This window comes from Macrotis lagotis, chromosome 1 (genome assembly GCF_037893015.1).
Source record: "Macrotis lagotis isolate mMagLag1 chromosome 1, bilby.v1.9.chrom.fasta, whole genome shotgun sequence".
Taxonomy (NCBI): Eukaryota; Metazoa; Chordata; class Mammalia; order Peramelemorphia; family Peramelidae; genus Macrotis; species Macrotis lagotis.
Window position 1 is genome coordinate 696,065,788 of NC_133658.1, and position 16,773 is coordinate 696,082,560.

General features: G+C 36.8%; 1 protein-coding gene across 2 annotated transcripts in view; it reads left to right on the forward strand.

Annotated features, from left to right (window-relative positions):
• Positions 1-16,773, forward strand: part of STK39 (serine/threonine kinase 39) — a 310,860-nt gene that overhangs the window by 260,588 nt on the left and 33,499 nt on the right. Inside the window, exon 16 of one of the 2 annotated variants that reach the window (XM_074215784.1) lies at positions 4,698-4,766. The exons of the other annotated variant lie outside the window; for it this stretch is intronic. Within the exon in view, the coding sequence (XP_074071885.1) occupies positions 4,698-4,766 (69 nt within the window). The remainder of the gene's footprint in view (positions 1-4,697; positions 4,767-16,773) is intronic. 2 annotated transcript variants of the gene reach the window in all.

A 16,773-nucleotide genomic window follows, 5' to 3' on the forward strand; every position in this document is an offset into this window, starting at 1 on the left:
TATTATGGTTAACATTTGAAGTTAAAAGTAGTCAGTTAATGATGCCAGGGGACATAACAATTTTCTACAAAATTTGAAGTAAAAATATCGACTAGGCAATATGGATAAAACCTCATGGCAGAAGATTAATGGTGAAACAATGCCAAGTAAGAACCTCATTGGTATTTTTATCTTATTTCATTTTATCTGAAGGATTAAAAATGAACATCGTAATAAAAATCAATTGTAATTTCACTAGCAACAAAGAGACACATTCCTGTTTCTGCACCAGTTGTGCTTGCTTTGGCAACATCAGTTGCCGTTTTTTTCATCAAAGTTCTCTGCTCTCACTTGCCAGATAGTATTCAAGGCCTTCTGTTATCAGGCAACATTCACCGGCAGTGTTGTAATTGGCTAGTTAGCAACTGAGGCATAATGTGTCTGTTCTCCAATAATAATATTGCAAATTAGAAGTCACTGATAGTGCTGACTGACATTTCAGATAGTTTCTGCAGGGAGCTGGAGAATAATTTACCTATTTGAATGTCCATATTTATGATGTTAGGCAGTTTGATACAGTGAATGGAGTATGTAAATGGAGTCAGGAAGCCCTGGATTTAAGTCTTATCCTGGACACTTTACTTTCTGTGATTCTGGGCAAATTTACTTTCATTGCTTTCAAGAACTAACTCCAAGACTGTAAGTTAGAGAAAGATTTGCTGATCTTCATTAAGGGAGAGAGTTTCCTTAATGACAATTATGAACTACATTTATGAAATCCCAAGTCTGGGCTAAAAGAAAATAAAATTAACAAATATATTGCAAACTTATACTTTATATTGGAAGATTATGACTCTGACTTCCATTGTAAATATCTTTGCATACAGTCATCAGTGATTCCCTCAGACCTAAGTCATGAGAAGTAGTGACAAAATAAAATCCTGTCAAAACACCCACTTCCAAGGTCCTTTCCAGCTCTAAATCTATAAACCTATGATCCTGTGTAGTCTCATGGGATGCAGCAACCCTCATTTGCTATTTTTCTTCCCTAGCAGTTAGGCCTATGCCTTGTCTCATCAGTGCCTCCTTCAGGTTTCAAACTGGCATTTTACTTCTAACATTTCAGAGTTCTCTTTGCAGGGAAATATCAAGCCCCTATTCCTGCATCTTAGTACAGCATATTGATCTCATAGATGATTGAAAAACACTTATTATGAAGCACTACAGTAACAGATGTAAAGGTTAACAAATTCAAAGAGCTCACTAAGTCCTGATTTTCACCCACCTGTAGAAAATGTTCATTATTCTCCTTAACTCTTTCCTGCCTAAATTTCTTCTGTTTTATTTTAGTTGTAATAATAGCATAAATTTCACTTTCACTGCTGTGGATTAACTGGTCTTCCTAGTCCTGCAGAATCTAAGGCTTCTTCAGCCTTGAGTATGGATAGGATTATAGAGTGTGGACAAGAGCTTTCTTGAGATAGTTCTCAGTGATTTCAGGATGTCTCATGCTCACCTACGATTGAGGCTTAGTTAAGCCTTTTCTGTTTGACCTTGCCTTTCAACTCCCCAGCTACCAGCAAGAAAAAGATTATTCTCTATCTGAACTCCAAGGCTATTTTCTCCCATTTTTCAGGTCTTGCATATTTTATATATTAGGACATTTTCTGAACATCTTCATGCTCTGAACACAGAAGCTCTTTTGTCTTGCTCCATTTCTCTCTTAATAAAATCAGCTTACATTTATACAGTGCTTTATATATATACAGGAACCCCATGAGCTAAGTGTTACTAAAATCACCATTTTACAGATGAGAAAACAGGCCCTCAAGTGAGGTGAACTGACTTGTTTAGAATTACTGTCAATCAGAGCTAACTTCTAACTCTGATTTCAACCATAGTCTTTCTGACCCCACAAACACACTCTACCATTATTTCACAGTTTCACCTCTCTTCTGCTTCAAGTAGATTCTACAAATCATATCTTTCTGCTAGTTTAAACTTTGATGAAGAACTAGATTCTAGGTTTTGCTACCCAGTCCAGTAGGCTGTTAGTGATCCTTTTATTCCAAGGCTGTTCGCACTCGACTCTCTGACTCTGTAGTTTTTGTTCACAGATAGACTTGGTCTTAGCTTCCTGATTTGAGCTAAGCTAAACTGACATTCCCCAGGGTCAGTAGATACTGGGACCTTTCCATTCCTTCTCTATAAAGCTCAGGATCAGTCACTTCCCTATTTCTGAGTCACAAGTCACTTGGAGTCTTGGGGTCCCTTTCCCTAGACTAAGTTACTCCTATATCCTGCCACACATCATATTTTACAATAATTTTAAGCAAGAATTTAGGGGAACACTAAGAATCTATTTGCACCTTTATTTCATAGGAACTCATCATTGAGATCTGAGGGGAGTACAGCTGTATTTTCACAGAAGGATAGTCACAAAGCACAAAAACACATAGGAGAGAGTGCCTTAGATGCAGTCAACCAACTTGCTGCTTTTTAGAATTTTTAATATGACCCCCCATGCTTAACCGTGCTGATATTCACAGCCATTTGTGAATGTCAGCAGCCTTGGCTACACTCCAGTAATATCCCTCATTTTTGCTCCTTTAAAATATCTCATTTCTCAACCCTTTTGTGCTGTAAAATCTCAGTATAACTTCAGGGATCAATGTGATATGGGACCGAGGTGCATTTTAGGCCAGACAACAAACATTTATTGTGCACCCTCTATGGACAAGATATCATGACGTATGTGACAAGCACTGAAATGGAGTACAATTTTTTTCCTAAAGTTACTGCTGGCTTTCAAGGACATAAAAATTAAGAGATGCTATTTTCTGTTGAACTGTCTAGAAATTCATGATCATGATGCATTGGGTTCTTTGCTCCTATTTTGTAGGTAAATGTGTTATAAACCCTCTTTTGGAGGAGGTTGATGAATCTGGCTTATATTGATCATCTCATCTTATTGGAATTATAACAAAATAAACCAAACTTCTCATCCATTTAAAAAAAGAAAAAAAATCTCCTTTAGTAAGATTTTTATTTCAAGGGTTTAGTTCTTAAATTTTTGGGGGTTGTCATGGAGCCTTTTGGCATACTGATGAAGCCTATGGATCTCTTCTCAGAATGTTTTTAAGTGCTTTCAAGCATTTATTAAGCAAAACACAATAAATGCAGAATGAGTTGCCAAATACAACAAAGTAGACTCCCTTTCCCAGTCAAATTTTAAAAGTGTGGGGACCTCAATGATCCAAGAATTCCAAGTATAAAATAATAACATTCCTCTGCCCTTTCCTGACACCCACTGTGTATATACACAAACACAAAGGGATGTGACCAGGGCTGTATTGGGGGCTGCCTTGGCAGCAAAGATGATATAGCTCCTGTGATCTTTCCACCTGGTATCTCCAGTGTGGGAAGAAGCTTATGTTGCATCCTACCCTCAAGTTATTTCTAGTGCTCCGGCATCCTTCCCCATAGTTAGATGTAGCCCTGGATACAGAGGCAAATATCTCAGTGCAATATAGACAGATTGGGGAGTATAAGCTGAGCTTTCTGAGCCTGGAGGTGGTGCTCATCATGTTGAGGTAGGTGTGTAGGTGCTGGACTGTAAACCCCATGAGGGTCATTTCTTAGCCAAGAAGCAGTATCGCAGAGGAGATAGAGAGCCAGCTTCATAGTCAGGAAGACTTGGGTTCACATCACACCTGACATTCTCAGCTCGGCTCTTTGTCACCCGGGCCATGTCCCTTCATTTTTTTCAGGATCCTAGGTTGATCCCTAAGACTCTGAGCTGCTGAGAAGTAGCTGTGAGCCTGGTACATAGTAGATGCTTAATACATGTTTATTGATTGATTATCTTGCCTTGGTAAACTGTTTCCTCATTTGCAATTCCCTCTGGCTCTTAAATTGGAAGTCCATTCCCTTCCTTCTTCTTTCTTCTCCCTCCCAAACCAAGCAACTTCAACAGGACTCAGTACATAGCAGACAATGCCTTTTGACTGAATTCTATTGAATGGTCTTCAATATTTCTAGTTTTGGCATCTTGGGATCCCCAGAATTAAGACTGGATCACCTATGTTTTCTTCTTGCCACTCATTCATTCTCATTGTTAGTAGAATGTTGCTATCCACAGATTTGACCAGAGGCTTAATTATTTCATTTATTTATGAGAATTTTACTGTCAACTGATCATTATCAGGATAAATATTTCTTTTAATAGGACAAATTAAAAATGTTGATTTTGGGAGTCCACTAATTATTTGTGCCAAATCTATTACACATCAGATACTAGTACTTGGACCTCTAGCTTAAATCTTAATTCACTTACTATTAGAGATTGAAGGGAAAGATTATTGGTATTAACCTTGGCAAGAAAGAAGTGCAGTGCCACCAAGACAATTATGATATAACTAAATCATAGTACATTTAGTGAATCATTTGGACAATAGAAAAAAAAAATCTTGGTTCACCAAAAAAAGAAATAATAATTTCATGTAACATCTATTGAATAGATGGCAAGATGCTTATTATAGCTGATAAAAATTTATCATGGTATCCCTCTGGATTTTCTTCCTACTGTAGACTTTGAAATTTAATTAAAAGCATATGTAGGTAGAGTTTGGTATCAGAAAATATATGTATTTTTAGATTTCACTGGATTATTGATTTTTATTTTATGGCTGATACATATTCATTTCACATTTGGACAGACACGGCAGATGGCGTTTCTCAGGAGCTGTTCTCTGCAGGCCTGGTTGATGGTCATGATGTAGTTATAGGTAAATCACTTTTTAGTATGCAGTGTTATCTTTGTCTGTTGATGTGCCAAATGTAGAAGTGCTTAGAAAAATGTTTTCATAAGGGAATGATTCTCCACTTCATATAGAAATTTTTAAATTCTGCTTGAATTTTTACTTTGTGTATGGCAGGAACCTACCTTGGGAAGTGTTTTACTTATGTTTCTAAAAATATAAGAAGGTCATTTTTACATATAATAACATTTTGCATATCCAAAAGTCACTTGGACAATTATCTCAATTTGCCAGAAATCCAGAAGTAAGCAACATTAGATCACTACAAAAAGAAACATCCCAAAGTCCATTTGCTCAAGCTGATAACTGTTCATCAGAGAACTCTCTCAGTCTGCCTGAGCATTTATTTTACTCTTATTTTAAAGACGGTTATAGTCTTTCCAGTTTCCAGGCCCACCACAAATTAAAAAGCAAGGGAAAGACAGGCACACTGAAAATGTAAATGAAGGATGGCCAAAGGCCTGGAATCAAGGGAGTATGCAGAAGAACTATCAATAAATGGCAAGAATGTTAAAGCATAATCATCTGGGGACGTTAATGTAGAGGCAGTGTAGAACAGTAGCCCTTGAGGGCTGTATTATAGCAAAGAGCAGTGAATGTGTTCATAATGATGACCATGAGTCATCAAGACAAGGGTAAATTCTATTATGTCTCCTCTATATATAAGATGGCAGAGAAGTGCTTACTTGGGTTAAGCTTCAGTTAGCTGAAAAGAATGTGAAAAACTTATTTCCTGGTGGTGCCGGATGTTTCATTTTGTGCATGTACAGCTCCAAATGCATGTTGATCTCTTTTACTCATTCACCTCAGTGATTTCCTAGAAATCATGTCAAGAAATAATTTCTTGCAGAGCAGTTCTGTTTTTCTTTAAAAAAAAACCATAACTGTAATTGGGAATGACTTGGCATCTGATGAATCATAAGTATGACCCAAATTAGATCAGAAAAGCAAAGATGGTGTATCTATCATTTTCTCCAAGCATTTCAAATAGTAACATTATTTTCCAAGTTCTTGTGAGCTAGAGTACAGTCTCTTTGGGCTATTTATGCACTTGATTTCTTTTGCAAATATATTGATTTTAGTCCTCCACAAGTTAACATACTATCCAACTTAATTTATTCTGCTACCTAACCATTGTGGAATCCTTATGGGTTTCTTTTTTGTCCTCTGATTTTGGTTTCTAGGTGAAGACTGAGAAAATGAGCCATTCAACTAAAGTTTACCCTTTGTACATATTAGTTCAGAGAGTACTTTTAAGTTAAAATTGTTAGTCCATTGAAAAAGTGAAATACTTTTCATCTATGCAGAAAGAAACAAGAAAATACCTAACTACCTCAGGCTTACCCATAAAAAGGAAAAGGCCACCTCAGTGAACCCCAAAGTATTTCTCTCCCTACAAAGATCTCAGGAAACTAGAGTTCAGATGGGAACAAAATAAACTGGGCTTTAAAATAATAAACAATTTTTAAAAAATAAATAAAGATTGGACCTTTCTCCTGACTGGCAAGAATGTTGTTGAAGACCAAATTTTCTCAAGATATGAAATGATGCTAGCTAGTTTTGAGTTGGAATGCATGATGAAAGCATGGGAAAGACTCTGCATTTTATCTTTTCTGTATATAATTTTATTTCAGGAACTTCTGTTAATTCAGTTTACCTTCTGTGACCCATTATAGCTAATAATATGTGCTTGTGTGTAAATTTAAAAACATTTAATATGCAGCCATTTCCATCTTTAATTGTTCATCCTTCCTACTTTCCTAAAATTGTTTGTTTTTACTATTTTCTTAGAATAGTATTATTCTTTCATGTGTGCTGTATTTGAGAATATAACCAGGTGTCTACAAATATTCATTATGTAGTGGTGCTAAAATGAATTAAAGTAATTTAAAATGGGTTTATCATAGTGAAAACAGTCTTCTGTCATGGATGACAAGAAACAATTTGCACTTATTCATGTTTTCTATTATAGTTGATGGTATATTGGGCTTGACCATCTGATGAGCAATTGAAGTATTATAAGTGTGAGCAGATTGTTTTTGAAACAAATCACATGTCCCACAACACTGCCTTTGGGGGGAAAGGGTAATTTTCAATTACATAAGAACAAAAATTTATAGACAAGAGTCTCAGACAGTGGTACAGAATCTATTGCTTTTAAGACAACAAAATTCAAGTTATGGTTTTTAATTTATAGTGTTGTTTGTCAGGGACCATACAGAAAAGAAAAAAAATTAATAAATGGAATTTGGATAGGATTTGGAGATGGTGAACTTTCCCAATTATCTCATCAAATAGTTTAAATTATTTTTTAGAAAGTTTTCAATGGATTTCTGTTGGGGGTTTTTTTTAACCTTGAAGCAAGTTTTTAAGATGATATAAAAAAACTGAAAAAAGCAATAGTGTGTGTGTGGGGGGGGAACGGTATGCTACGGACCAGTGAATGTTATGACTTTTACTGAAATGGTAACAAATGGAGGTTTCACACAATCTTCAATACCTAGCTTCGGGGTAATCTGCCTTTGGTTTCCAATCCTTCATAAAACAGAATTTGGATTGAAGAAGGAGACCGATAGGGACATGCAGTGATTGCCTTTTTCTAAAGACAGAGTTGAACAGAAATTAAATGCAGTGCTTATAGACTCAAGTAATAAGCCAACTGTCTTTGTGCTTATTTAGAGCAGTCTTCCAGGAAGACTTTTTGCTTTGCGTAATTGGAAAATTATAAAATTGGAAAGCCCCCACCCCTAGTGACTTTTGGTTAAAGAATTCAAACTTAACTTTAAAGGTGGAAAAACTGGGAGATAGGATGTAATGTAAAAGTATGCCCATTGTGTCTGGTTCTGTATTGCCTTAGAAATGGCCCTATACAAGCTCTAAAATTCCTTGGTCATCCCAAATAGGAAAGGCTATAGGGGAGAAAGATTAGTTTGCTTAACCTTGTTTTGGTGAGAGATTTGCTTTCTGATTCAAAGGGGCTGATAAATGGCATTTCCTTTTTCAGCTGAAGCATGCAGAAACCCAACTTCTCTCTAATGTGTCAAAGGAAACAATAATTCCAAGTTTTGCAAAAGCCTTATGAAACATAAGAGTCTTTCTGCTCTTTTTAATAAATCCTGGGAGCTGCCAAGCAAGGTGTGGCAAGCAGAGCATCTCTGAATCCTCTTGTAAGGGACAGTTTCTTGGCCTGCCCAGCTAACTCATTCTCTCTTAGCTGCAGTCAGCAAGGAAAGTTACTGGTTGTGGATGCAAATAGTAGATGAAAGCCAGTTGGCAAGGGGCCTTCCAGAATCTTACCACTGGGTTTTAACCCACGAAATCCCTCAGTGTCTGGCTTGTGGTAGGTACTTCAGTGCTTAAATCATCAATAATGTCATCAGCATGTAGCTTTCTTTTGAGCCTTGAACATTTCTAGCAAACAGTGGACATTCAGAAAGAAATGCTAGTATTGACTTATAAAATTCCCTTTTGAAGTCATTAGGCTAATAGTGCATGAAACAACTTGTTGCTGTTACAGATCCATGTAAACCCGTTCTGTTCATCACTATTGTGAGGAAGGAGATTGGCACTTGGGGGGTGGGGGGAGCAAAGACCTAAGGTGGAATTCCAGCTCTACCATGTAACAAGTCATAGCTTATCCAGACTAACCTCAGATTCTCTACCCTTCCAGCTGTAAAATGCTATGATATTTACTGACCACCACAGTGCCTGATGGACAGAGGACTGGACCTAGAGTCAGGAAGACTTTATCTTCCTGAATTTGAATGTGTCCTCAGACACTTAATAGTTGTGTGACCATGAGCAAGTCCTTAATTCTGTCTGCCTCAGTTTCCTCAACTCTAAAACGGCTATAACCATAACACCTACCTTTCCAGAGTTTTTGTGTTGATCAGTGTAAAGCAAATATTAACAAAATGTCTATAAAATGAACTAGAAAAGGAAACGACAAACCACTCTATTATTGCAAGGAAAATCCCTGTGGGGTCATAGAGAATCAGATATGACTGTAAATAACTGAACAATAATAGTAGGCTCTTAAAGACATTTTCTTTCATTCACCTAATGTATCCCTTGTACTATATGAGGTATTTTGGGAGAAACAAAACTTGTTGCATTTTTCATAACTATGCAATTTTATAAGAAACCTTGGTTGTTTTTGTTTTTTTTATCTCATATTGCATTTTCTAACCTCTATGATCAGCCTCAGCTTCCTCAATTGTAAAATGGTAATAATTTAAAAAAATCACCTTCCTTCCGGGATTTTTGTGATGATCAAATAAAGTAATATTTGTAACAGAGTGCTGTATAAATGCTAATTGTTCTTATCATCATTATTACTCTCAATTGTTGAGTTTTTTTGACATGATGTTCATTTCTTATCCCCCAGCTGAGCAAACTGTCCCTTGTAACAAAGATTTTAAAAAGTAAAGAAAAGGAAAACAGCAAAATCAACCAAGGCAAAGCCTTATCCAAGAGTATCCTCTCAGTCAATGTTTGCTATCTCTGCAAAGAAGGGAAGGAAAGGTACATGTAGCAGCTCAGTAGTACATGTAGAACTCTGGACCTCTGGGGTCAGGAAGCTTTGAGTTTAAAGCCAGCCTCAAACATCAGTGCACAAGTCTGCTTCGGTTTCTCCTTATGTAAAAAGTGGGATAAAAAATAGTACATACATTCCTGGGTTGTTGTGAGGATGAAATAAGCTAATGCTTAGAGAGCATTTTCCAAACCTTAAAGTGCAGACAGATGCTAACTTTTCTCTGTTCTTTCTGAGGCTAAACTTGATTATTGTAATTACACAAGCGGAACCCTTGTTTTTAAGAAAGGGAGCCTTTCATACACCTTACCTGCATATGCTCACTGCAGGCCAGGAAGAGAATTTAGTTGGAAGGCCTTTTTTTAAATTTTTGACTCAATTACTGCCCGGCATTTGAAGCAGTTTTTATGCATTCATCGTCTCTAATCTCAGAATTGAAAAGGAAGCCACAGCTCTTCTTTGCATTGCTGTCATACTTGGTCTCCTTCCTCTTCAGGTCTACTTTAAATTTGCCTATTTTCTTTTTAAAACGTGTCTGTGTGTGTGTGTGTGTGTGTGTGTAAAAGGAAAAGGCATAGAGAGTGGTTTGGGGTTTAGTTTTTTGGGTTAGGTTTGTTTGTTTGAGATTTGCCCAGTGTTGCATGGCTGTCTGCATTAAGTACATAAGTTTGGGATGATATAATCTCATTAATTGAAGTTTGTACCACAGTGAAGAATAAAAATGATTATTAATTTAAAAAAAACCAAACAACCTAGCATTGCTGGTCAGGAAATGGCAGCATCTGAGGCAAGTACTGAAACCTTATGTGTTTTTATTTAATGGTTCACGTAGTTTCACACCAGGTATGCTACAAACAGAATTCTGGATCACTCGGGAACATGGGCTAGATACTATGGACATGTAGCAACAGGAATATCTCAAGTCTGTGGTGTAACAGTCTCAAATATATGACACACCAATTAACTTTTCTCAAGACTTGGGAAAGAGGGAACCTTTCTTGGCAATGAAACCTTCTCTTGAGGCTTCTTATATTCAGCTAAATAATTAATGCTGTGATGTTTATTAACTAGTGAGGAGACTTAGAGGTCAGCTCTTATCTGAACTGCTCTGCCAAGCCAAGCCTCACCATGAAACGTTGATGTTGAAGTATGCAATTTTTTCCAAATGTTGGAAAATCCTTAAGCATGTCCCTGAATTCCATTGTATTTGTAGTGAAGATGTGGCCAAGTGATTTATGCTCAGGACTTGTCCATGTATTAAGCAAGCACCTTGGGATTTATTAGGATTTGCAGGAGCCCTGGGAGAAGAGGCATCACTAATTTGCTGTATTCTATTTATTGGAGTTAAACTGGGAATATTTTTTCCTGGCAGCACCAACAGAATCTTTTAGAATTTTTTTCTTTTTTTCTAAGCATTGCTGTCGAAGATGCCAACTATGGCATCTCACTTCCCATTCCCCAAGCTTCTATTCTTCCTTTATTTACAACTTCACAGAAGTGTTTCTGGTAGTTGGATAAGGAAAAATATACAGTCAACTCTTAAAAGCTAATGCCCAGAAAAAGTATTTTAAACTTTAATGCAGGAAAATCTTGACTCTGGAGTGATGGACCTTGTTGGCTATCTCTTCCCCTTTTACTACATGACTATGTGACCTTAGACAAATCACTTTAGTTCTGTTGGCTCATATGCAAAATGGTGGGTTGGGCTAGATGAGTTCTTAAGTATTTTCTAGGATGAAAGCTAGATTCCTATAAAAGATCATTCTTTTTCATTTTGAAGAATCATAAACATGAACTTCTAATTCTCTAGATATAGATAAGGACTCAATGAAATAAAACCTTAATCAGGAGAAAGTTTTTGTTAGGAAAATTTCAAAGCAAATATTTATAGGGAGAGTTCTTTTCAGGATTTCCATTGAGTAAGTTCAAAGAAGTAATTAAGGCCTACACCATTGCTTTGTATGGTATGAAAATGACCCTGAATTCCTTAAAAAGTGCATTAGGATGGTGTCTGCTTAGACAGGTCTGACTAAATTGCAAGGGTTTGGGGTATGGATAACTCCTAAGAACTTGCCTTACTAAAGTTGTAAGTGGCTTATCACTGGGACTGTGACCACTGTGACCATCAGAGAACAGTGTTTTTTGGCTCCAGCAGCCTATGAAACCCAAAGGGTTGTGACTTGTGTTGGAAGGGAAGAGTGATCACATTAGTGAAATACTGGAAATAAGAAATAATTCATTCAAAAGATAGGATAAGAATTAAATGAAATCATCCGGGGGAGGGGTGTTATCATGTGTCACCCAAAAAACTTCACAAAACTCAGGGATTGAGAGTAAAAATGTAAAATGACTTAAAGCCAGGTTTTACTAGGAATTATACTTGCCTTGAATCAGAAAGGAGACTCAAAACCTATAGTAAAAGTCTTTTTTGGTGTGTGTACTCTTGTGTTAAATGGGGGGAGGGCAACTGCACCCAATTTGGCAGGATTCAGAATTTACACATCTTATATCTGAGTTTGGGAATTGTTTTGAATTTTTCAAAATATGAGCCATTAACAAAAAAGCCAAAAGTTTCTTCTGGATCATTCTTATATAAGCATACCATAGCACCTATAATTTCCCTTATTGAGCTTTGATTCTGAATTTTGGGACAGTTAATCCTTTCTGCTGCAACACTCTGAACTTTGTCATTGTGTATCTAGAAATCCTAAGTGTTGTGAGGCTCAAATGGGATAATGAATGAATACATGATACTTTGTGGTCCTTAAAGCACCATACAAAAATCATTGAGGGTTGCTACCATCATCAAATTAACCAATAGTTATTAAGAGTCTGCAGAATGACTGGTATGTGATAGACAAATGCAAAGATGAACCTATCTCTACTTGGGGAGCCAGTGTTCTCATCAAGGAGATAACAAATGAATACATGTCTACACAGAAGAAATCTAAGGAGAAGAAACAGAAACACACACACAGTAGCTAAATACAAGGTAGTTTTGGAGTTTGGGATCAGGAAAAGTTCCCTATCAAACAGAACATAAAAAGCATGTAATATGATTGGTTTCCTTTGTAATCCTATATATCTTTAATGTATTTTAAATATACATTTTAAAAATGTATTTTACTTTGAAAAGAGAATCATAGGCTTCACCAGACTCCAAAAAGATTAGATTCTCTGATGTCTAAGATGAAGCCCAAACTGCACCTTGAAGGAAGAGAAAGATTGTATGAACATGAAACTTGGAGGCAGGGCATTCCAGGCATCCAGGATGACAGGTGCAGAGGAGCAGAGATGAGACATGGAGTGTCTTACTAAGTTGTTGATGGATTAAAGAAAACAGTTCCCTTAAAAAAATTAAATCAGAACATAGTGAGGAGTCACCATTGCTATTACTATTAATAACACATTTATTTAGCATTGTGTGTATCATAAAGCACTTCCCATACCATAATTCTTTGAGGCAAAGAGTACAAGCATATTTTCCCCATCTTACAGATGAGAAAACTGAGGTTCAGGGAAATAAATTAAGTTGTTCATGGTGATGCAGCTAGTATCATTATAAGTGGTGGGATCAGGCACAAATAGTAAGGCAGGGAGACTCCAATCCATACCTCAGGATCCCTACTGGCCCATATTTTGACTTAGTTTTTAAAATGTAATATCGATGTTTTACAGCCTTTTTATATTTTGTTAAACATTTTCCAATTATATTTTAATCTGGTTCAGACAACACTTGTGAATGTTGTGGTTGTGCAGCCTCCTTTTATAACCTCTGACTGCTAAGAACCTAGGCAGAGTCAGAGGATACCTTAACATGGTGGTGTCAAACTCAAATAAAAATGGATCCTTACAGACCAGAAAGTCATAAACTAGCACATTGCATTTTTGTTTATTTTGTTAACCATTTCCCACTTAGAGTTTAATCTAATTCAGGCACTGGAATTTGATAGCTTGTCCTCATTTGCAGAGGAGGAAACTGAGGCGCAGAAGTCTTCATTGACTAGTTTAGCATCATAGAGAGCTAATAGGCCTAGAAGCCAGGCTCTTTGACTCCAAATCCATTACATAATGCTAATCCATCAGAGCAGTGCTTTGAACTCAACCAGGCCAAACTTTTCCCCCTTAAACCACCTTCAGCTCAATTCAGTTCATCAAACATTTTTTTTTTAAGTGCCTGCTATGTGCAAAGCTCTGTGTGAAGTCCTGTTGATAGATAAAGGTAGATTTCAACACAAAGCCTTTAGTTAAAAAATCTTGAAATGGATAGACAGTAAATAAAGATCTGTGAGATGGAGAAAGGGGAGGAATGCCAAAGAAAGACTCAAGAATAGTCTGAGAAGTTTGAAGTAGGGAATATGTGTCAGTAGACTCCTTCCTGATTTCTGTGTGACTTTAAAAATTCTCTATTTCAGTCTATTTGGCTGCAGACTCAGCTGTGACAAAGCTTTGTCTGATTCATTCTATTTCGCTGTGGTCAACCTATAGTACAATTTGAGCAACAAAGAATTCATAATTGCCAACCCCTGCTGCTCACAAAGCAACTTTTATGAACTGCTGCAAATTATAACCCTTAAATCATCTTATTAGTCAACCCAGTCCTCCAATGAAGTAAGTCATTTTGCAGTCCCAGAGCATATTCAAGTTTTCCCATTTGAGTCCAAATTTAGTCAGACTCTCAGTCAATGGTAGATGGACGCTTCTGAATATTTTATGATCCTTTGTAATATAAATTCTGTCTATGTTTATTTTCATCCACTTCCAAGTTTTCTGAGGTTGTAAAAATTTTCAATTGTCCATTAAATGTGCTTTTATGCCTAGAATACAGTATAAGCAGGTGTTTATTCTTGTTAACACCGTGACCAGTGTGCTCACCAATGCCAGTCTCCCAAACTCAAACCAAAGCCATCTGTTCTTACTTGCCCAGCATGTAGAATAAGATAGTCATCCACTGCTTCAAATGGATTTTCCTCTACATCAGATGCCCTTGATTATTCATCTAAGTTCTAAGGGTTAGTGGGAGAGCAAAGTTAAGACTGCCTAATTTTCTTTTTAGCTTCTCTTTTTTATTTCTTTAGACCTTGATTTGTGGTAACTAATCTGCTCAGAATTACAAAATTATGAAATTTGACTTTATGACTTTTCTTCGGTATCCTTTTGGGAAAATAAAGGGGAAATGTTTGCCAGGTCTAGTTGTGAGCAATTGCTTGGGTCCTTAAATTTGAAGCTGATTTTACTGTTGCATCCAAAATTATCTATTTATGGATATTTTAACTGCTAATTAATTCTGAGTCTTGAGGAATAGAGGCATTAACTGATAGCCTCCTGACAGATAGTGGTGTTTTTCCAACATGTACTTTCTCAGTTACATTACCAGAGAATAGGCACCATATCTTTCTTAATTATCTCCATACCCTGAGGCATCTGGCAGGATTTTGCAGGCAAGGAAACCAGTCTTCTTGGTACTCAAGAGCCTAGGGCTCTGCCTTACATCTTCTCTGGCCCTGCCTATTGCAAAGTGGGACCTCTCCATTAGACCTGGAAGGCAGATATTGGGGGAGGGGAGTATTTTGTTTTCTTTTGAAATAGATAAAAACTTCAGAGTATCCACCTAAGGAAATCTGGGCACTCGAGGCAGTTGAAAGATCAGTCTTCTTTAAAGTCCTCAGGAGAGCCAAATTATAACAGATTTTTGAGACTTAACATTTGCTTTGATAATCTTAACAATCTATAATGTCTTTATAGAAACACAGTATGTTTATACATTGTTTCTTTTGTTGAAAAATCTTTTGGTGAAATTGCATTAGAGTTTTTGAGTCACAACCCTGCATCTTAATTGTCATCAAATTAAGGTAATTCCAGTCAAAGGACAAGATTCTGCTATCTTTACTATCTTTTATTCTTCTTCTCTTGTGTAGTTGTGTTTCTAGGACTCTTCACCCCCCTCACCCAGAGCCAAATCCTTAGAAAAAGTTTTCTGTACTTTTTTGCTTCTACTGCCTCTCCTCTCACACATCTGTCAACACTTTTCAATCTGGCTTCAACCTCATTCACCAACCAAACTATCTTCTCCAAAACTGTCAGTTAATTGCCAATGTAATGGACTTTTCTTAATCCTCAATCTGTCAGCTGCATAAGAAAGTATTCACTAGTCTCTACTCCTGGGCACTGTCATCTTCAGTTTTTGTGATGCTTTTTCTAAGTCTTCTTTTCTGGTTCATCTGTCATATCACATACTATAACAGTGAGTGTGTCTCAAGGTGGTCCTCAACTCTCTGTTCTGCTCTACATTTCCACACTTGGTGATCTGATAGCTCATCAGTAGCCAATATCCATAATGTCAGATAATCTAGAGGAAGTCTGGAGATTCAAGAGTGGAATTCATGGGAGAGGCTAGGACTGGATATACAAAGGATGTGTATTTCATACAGGATTAGGAAGCACTCATGAGTTGTGATCTGTGTCATTGGAGGGAGTCCCCTCACCAATCTGCTGAAATATTATGAAATACTCATCTTTCATGAAGAGAATTTGCATTAGTAAAACCATGTACGGAAAATGGGCCCTTGGATACACTTGGATTTTTCCCATAAATATATCATCAAAGGTAGCAAACAAATTTTCCCCTTAAACTTTATTCTCACCCTGAACAAAACCTAACTGGGTATTTCAATCTAAATGTTGTCCCTTTACAACTTACACATAATTCCCGTTAGTTCTATTGTGAGGTGAGTTCACAGAAGGATAGGAAAATAGCCTTGGAGGGTTTTAGAAATAACTAAGTTTAAATATTTCACTACCCAGGCTCATTTAAGCTTTGGTGCATTGAAAAGTAATTCATACTAATTTAATATTTGGGGATCAGGAGGACTTCAGAGACACCTTCCAGTAATAGCCCACATCCAATTATTCTATCAAAGAAAAATTAGAATTCCTAGCAAAAGCAAAGCTCACACATCCTAAGATTTTTCTTAATATTAAGTGACAGTTTATAGTACATGAAACAAGCATATCCTGTAGTCTCAATGGTGAGATATATTTCCTATTCTGTAATGTGACTTTGTTGTCACATAAATAGGAGCTCATGCTAAAATAACCCTTACAGTGGAACCATTACCATTTTAGTTGTACCAAGTATATACAATATTAGTGTTTATAAATATCAGAGTAACTGAAGGTAACTCAGGTCAATTTTTTGGTAGTTAGTTGCCTTAAATTAAAGCAGACTATAATGTCTGCTGGTGCTGAAAACCCAAAAACCCTTTCTTTTTAGTGGCCTTTGACCTAGTTTATATTGGCTATTAGTGGGTGTGATTTACAAAGTTGTCTTGGAGCACCCATGCCATCCTTCATTCAGCTTCCGCCAGAGGATGTCAGGACAAGACTATATGCTGCCCTTTCCTTATAGGGAATCAGTCAACACTAGTGATTGGGTTGGAG